Here is a 6,000-nt window from a genome sequence, read left to right on the forward strand (position 1 = left end):
ACACTTCTACCTATTTTGTATGTTAATAAAATCTTCTTTCATCAGTCTATTTGATTGATTAGGGCGATATTTAGGAGCGTTTTACATTTGTGGTCACCTCCATATACGCAGTAAGAGCTCTCCAGCCATCGCATAGTCATGAAGTAAGAGATGAATTACTCCCAAGGCCACTGTGATACAGCACACAGTGTATGAGCTATTTAATTTTCACCATTAACTTCAACATTTGCATGGTTTTTCTTTCTTATATCATCCATCTCATGTGTGTGTGCTCCTTTAGGATTTTATAGGGCTCCTTATATAGTTTTATGTTTTGACCAGCCTTGACCTCAACAACGTGGGTGTGTGCAAATGTGTTTACTTATGTTTCCCTTGTGATATGTACGATAACTTCTTTTTTCTCTTCCCCCCCCCCCCCCCCCCCCTCCTTTTTAGGTGGCTGCATGGACTAAGTACTGGGTAGCACTGTGTGGTACTCAGCTCTACTATTACACTGCCAAGTCTCTTAAAGCCACTGAAAGAAAGCATGTGAGTACCTGCCATGCCTTTACATACCAAACTCTGTGGTTCCTCACTTAATACTGCCCCAGGTTTGAGCTCTGAGGGATGCAATGGTGCATTAGAGGGGAAAAAAACCTCCTCTGAGCTGCTGCACCGAAAAAAAACCCTCTAATTTCACATAAGCCATAGAGAGCAAAAGAAAGCCTTTCAGAACAAAAGAATATAAACATGTGGTGCTCCCAATAACCGGGTAATCAGTGGGTTGCAATTAGTGAGGGCAACTGCTTACACTCATTGGAATGAAGTGGTATATGACATCATGTGTACCAAGGCAGCTATCATTCACTGAGTTAATAAGAAACACATGCAGCACAGTATCATGCGCTAAATACATAGTACATGGCTTTTCTACTCAGAAAGCACATATGAAGGAACCTTCCAAAATGTATCACCAAAGAAAATGCTCGAATACTTACGAAACATTAATCTAAAAGGCTCTATATAAACATTGAACTTTGCCATAGTCAAAACTCATCATGCCCACCTTGATCTTGTCATGGAAATAGCCACCGCTGCTGGCATGACATTAAAAAAACAAAACAATAAACAAACAAACTAAATCCGGGGACAAATTCTTTCTCCCTCCAAAAGTTCTATATCCCTCTTTCTCTTTCTCTGTCAGTTTAAGTCGACCTCCAGTAAATGTGTCCCTGTGGTGGGATTAATGACGATGATGGCAGATGACCCAGAGCATCCTGATGTCTTCCTGCTGACAGACTCTGAGCACGGTGAGCGTGTCCATGCAGATACACACCATGAGTGACTTTTATCACCTTTTTTTTTTTTGTCCATTTGATGCCACAAACTTTTTTCTACTGAACATTTTCAATTGATAAATCTGAAATGCAAAAGCTTTCCAAGCTTAGTTTCACCTCTGGGTGCATGTGTACTTTAAATAGCTGGTTGTAAAACTATACCTGGGAAAATAAAAAAGGTTGCAGCCTCAGGGTTCTCATTTGCACATGCCTGCTAAATCCGCACTGGTGTCCTATTTCTCATTTTTAAGCTTTTAAGGACAGCATTTTTTTTTTTTTTTTTTTGGGTACTAGTTAATATGTATTTAGGTAGTTAATTTTTCGCAGTATGACTCCCACTGGGGGATTCATCATGAGACAATATACATTGCATTTGCAGCAGATATAAGTCTAAGGATCACAGTCTCTGCAACAGTGGATAAAGATGATCATTTTGTCACCACACTGTAGAGGTTTTATGTACATTAATGTACAGACAATGTAATGGAATTATAGTTTAGCTGTACACATTACACCAGTGGCTCTTAAGCACCAGGTCGTGACCCATTACGGGGCTGTGGAAAAGCTGCTACTAAGTCGCAATAAGACATTTTGGATATAGATACGAGTATTTTTTTTTTATTGTGCGTTTTGCATTTTAAGAGTCACAAGTGTGTGTGAGAAGTTTTTAGAATTTCTTTCTGAACTGATTCAGTGTATGCCAGAGCAGTTCAATAGGATTTGGGTGCAGTGTCTGGGCAGGCCATTCCATGATAGTGAACACTCCAGCCGAGTGTTTAAACTTTACAGAGCTTGGACATATGCTTCAGGTCATTGTCTTGTTGTATGGTGAAGTTGATTCCAATCAGCTGCAGTCCAGATGCAATTGCATGGTGTTGGTTAAGTATTCCTTTCACCCGGAATAAGTCTTCAACGTTCCCTGCACCAAAACAAAACCCAAAACAATAAGCTTCCACCTCCATGTTTGACTGTGGTTGTAAGGCAGTCTGCTAACATCTTTTAGCCTGTTTTTCATCTTACAGGAATTTCATCATCTACGTGTTTCCAAATAAACACATTTTTATGTATGTATGTGTATATGTAGGCATCTCTCTGATTTTGTTGCGTGTATGCAGGAAACTCATACAAGTTTCAGGCAGGGAACAGAACGAACGCTTTGCTGTGGTTTAAACACCTCAGTGCAGCATGTCAGAGCAACAGACAACAGGTAAGCATTTGTGTGTTCCTCAGTTAAAATTTTGTCTGTAGAGTTATCTGTAAGGAAAAGCATCAGGTCAGCACTAATCACTATTTATAGAAAATATTTAACAAATATTTATGAATAATGGAAATTTTTAAAAATTTAAAAAGAACAGCAAAGATCATTATTTAGGATTATGGAAAGGTCAGTTTTTTGTTGTTCCCCCCCCAAGTTATACAATAACATTTGTCCTTTATTATGTCAATTACATACATGTGTGTGACTGAAACCAAATGAATAATCTTTACACTGAGTAAACAGTGTGGTAGAAAGTGTTGTGTTATAGGAAAATAAAGCTCCTCAGGGTGGTGTTATGTGGGACGATGTGAAGCAGAGAGTTCTGGTTTATACTTGCCCATGTGTGCAACAGCAGTGACATCGAAAGCAGCATTGTTCACATGCACGCCCGCATATCTAATGTAATTCTGGAGCATTAAAATTGACGTTCGCCAGACGGCACATCAGAGCCTAAACATCCCTGTCCATCAGGCTTCCAAGAGGATTTCAAAAATGTTTAGCAAAAATTTCATGCATTTTGAACTCTTGTAAAACATTTCCACCATCATTGTGATTGTTGTCATGAGCAACATTTAAAAACTCTTACATTGTATTTAAAAGTGCGCTATACGTACAAAAGTATTGGGACACCTGGCAATTCCGGCCATTCATTTATCCCTTCACTTGAACGGGGAGACCCAAACCCATTCCAGCATGACAAAGCCTCTGTGCACCAAGCCGATATAGTTTACATGGGTTAGAGTGGAAGATCTTGAGGTGCCTGCTATAGAGCTCTGACCTCAAGCTTATTGAACCCCTTTGGGATAAATTGGCAGTATGATTGCACCCCAGACGTCCTCACCTCACCTACATTACTACCTGATATTACTAACGCTGTTGTGGGTTCAAAAAGCACATACCAATCTCATGGTCAGGTGTCCACAAATCTTTGCCCATATAGTGTATTCACACTAGGAAAATACAGATGACTGGTACACACAATGCTTAGTTTGAAGGCTGCATGAGAGGATTTAAACACTAACTAATGGGGGGGGGACAGTGTGTGCAATATAAGACCCAGTACTAGTTTGTTACTAGTGTTTCACAGCATTAAATGGAAGGGGAAATTGACAAATTATTTTGTATCGTCCCACACCATTTCACAGTGTCTGGATAACACACACACACACACACACACACACACACTATTCATTCAAATGTGGCAGCATTGATTTTGACCTCGAAATAGTAGCATACAAAATCTGTCTTTGATATTCCTACCGTTTGAAAAGCGAATAATTGATACAAAAGTGGAGTCGGAGGAACCCTCTGTTGTGGATTTAAACCAAGGTCACAGTAGACAGAGGCTTATCCTGATTGTATCATATTTCAGCTCCAAGTCATTTCAGTACTTGAATAAGAGCTACTATTTTTAGTTGGTCTTTGCAATGTAATGTAAATCCAGGTTGTGCAAAATGTAAACTCGAATTGTTTTTGTTTTGTTTTTCAGGTTCCAGCAAATCTAATGTCCTTTGAATGAAAGGTCCAATCAGATGGCAAAATAACCATTTCAAAGGCGGGTGCTAAAAGACATGAGAAAAGAGGTTGCGGAGTGAGGGAGCGAGAGAAGAACAGAACAGAAGAGGAGTGGAGAGAGTAACTATTTTACAGTAGCTTTTCCACTGCCATCACCCAGCCTGAGTCTCACTGCAAAGCCCTCCACCACCACTGCCTTACAGAGTGGAGCAAAATCTCGGAGTGTGTGTTTGTGTGTGCGCATGTGTGTCTATCCAGCTCTCCACTGGTGTGGATCCCTGTCTCCTCTTCTTTTTTTTTTTTTTTTGGATTTTATTCGACTTTGTATTCGGCCTCTCTCCATAATAGTCTCTTTCCCTACCAAAGAGAAATTATTTCCTTCTTCTGTTCCTGCATCCAGTGCACCAACTGGATATCAGGTTCTTAACTCCATCTGCACCCCTTTTTCGTTTTGTTTTTTAATTGCATTTTTTGGTCTCGTTAATTCTGTTCACGTTGTGGATGAACAGCTGGGACTCATGCACCGTCCACCAGTGGAGTAAAATATCTAAACTCTTCTCCTCTTCATGCCTCGCACATACCACCAGGACCTTCTCCACTAAGGAAACAACATTTGTTTGTTTGTTTTTTAATTGGGGCTTGTCACATTTAGGTCAAAACCTTTCTCTCTTTCTCTCACATTCTCCCTCTCTTTTCACTCAGTCTCACACTCTTACTTTCACTCACATTTATGCCCAAAAGCATGCACATCGTCACAAACGTTGCTTCTATTCGTACACTTGAGTTGGGCTCAAGCAAGCATGACACAAGCTTTTCAGAATGCAGGTTTAACTGCAGGGATCGGAAGTGTCTCATTTGTTACAACCGTTTTTGAAAAAGGGCTCTGATACTCAATGAAAAACCACACAGGGGGAAAAAAACGTGTTCCCTTGAATATTTGCATCACCTTTTTAGTATCTCTGAGATTTCTATCAATTAAACCTGCATGCATTTACACACTCACACACATACGGTCACATATAATACGAGCATTCAGGACATGGATTTTTTTTTTTCTCCCTTAGAGGCACTTAAGCCAGCTCTCAGACAGCGATGGTTTTGTATGACAGGATGAAAGATGGAAAGAAAGCGAATGTATAGATAAAATGAATTACCCATGGTTGGGTTGGGAAACGTATGGCACAGTGTGCACAGAGGTGGGTGGGTTGTGGGACAGTTGGGTGTGTGGGGTTTATACAGCAGCAGGTGCTGTTTATGGTACGACTGAAGCCTCAAAGCAGAGGTCATGTGTACAGGTATATTTGGTTTTTTTTTTCTTCTTTCTTTCACTTTCTTTACTTTCACTTCTCTCTTCCCCACATAAATCCATATCTAAAAAGTGGGATGTTGCTTACCAGGACACACATTTTCATATTTACTTGAATGCTGTGAATTGGAATTGGAGATATATATATAATATTTTCTTTTTTTTGCCTGTAATCTCCGTGGTGGTTTAACATTGTTTCCTTCCATGTATTTACATCTATAGTTTGTTTATAGCGGATAGGTTTCAAAAAATTCAGACTGTTAGAGGTGGCTGCATGTGTTTGAATGTGTTTCATCGATAACCGTATGAAAAAAGATTCGTTCGTACAAAGAAGCTATCTTTGAGCCATTTGCTTTTTGTTTACATGTTTTGTTTATTGTTTAGTTTCTTTTTATTTGCAGTATTACGTTAGGCAAAGTAGGTTTCCGTTGCACTGGTCTTAGGATTGTTTTAATTGTCTGTTACACTTTTTTCAGTCTTTTCGTTTCAATTGTTTATTTTGACGTGCTTTGTGCTTGTTTGTTTGTTTGTTTTTTATTTCGGTAGCTGTTACTTATTGTAAATGAAATCTGTAGCAGGAATCCACAGAAACGCAATCTAGTTTT

The 6,000-nt window shown here is 39.5% G+C and overlaps 1 protein-coding gene across 2 annotated transcripts in view; it reads left to right on the forward strand.

The window, feature by feature from the left end:
• The window catches only part of ralgps2 (Ral GEF with PH domain and SH3 binding motif 2), a 97,363-nt gene extending 92,651 nt beyond the window's left edge, over positions 1 to 4,712 (forward strand). For both annotated transcript variants that reach the window (XM_083563339.1, XM_083563340.1), the window contains 4 exons: positions 436 to 528; positions 1,184 to 1,289; positions 2,432 to 2,523; positions 4,064 to 4,712. In XM_083563339.1, the coding sequence (XP_083419465.1) occupies positions 436 to 528; positions 1,184 to 1,289; positions 2,432 to 2,523; positions 4,064 to 4,093 (321 nt within the window). In that variant the 3' untranslated portion in view covers positions 4,094 to 4,712. The remainder of the gene's footprint in view (positions 1 to 435; positions 529 to 1,183; positions 1,290 to 2,431; positions 2,524 to 4,063) is intronic.
• Positions 4,713 to 6,000: the final 1,288 nt, after the last annotated feature.

This window comes from Silurus aristotelis (assembly GCF_946808225.1).
Source record: "Silurus aristotelis genome assembly, chromosome: 15".
NCBI classification, from domain to species: Eukaryota; Metazoa; Chordata; class Actinopteri; order Siluriformes; family Siluridae; genus Silurus; species Silurus aristotelis.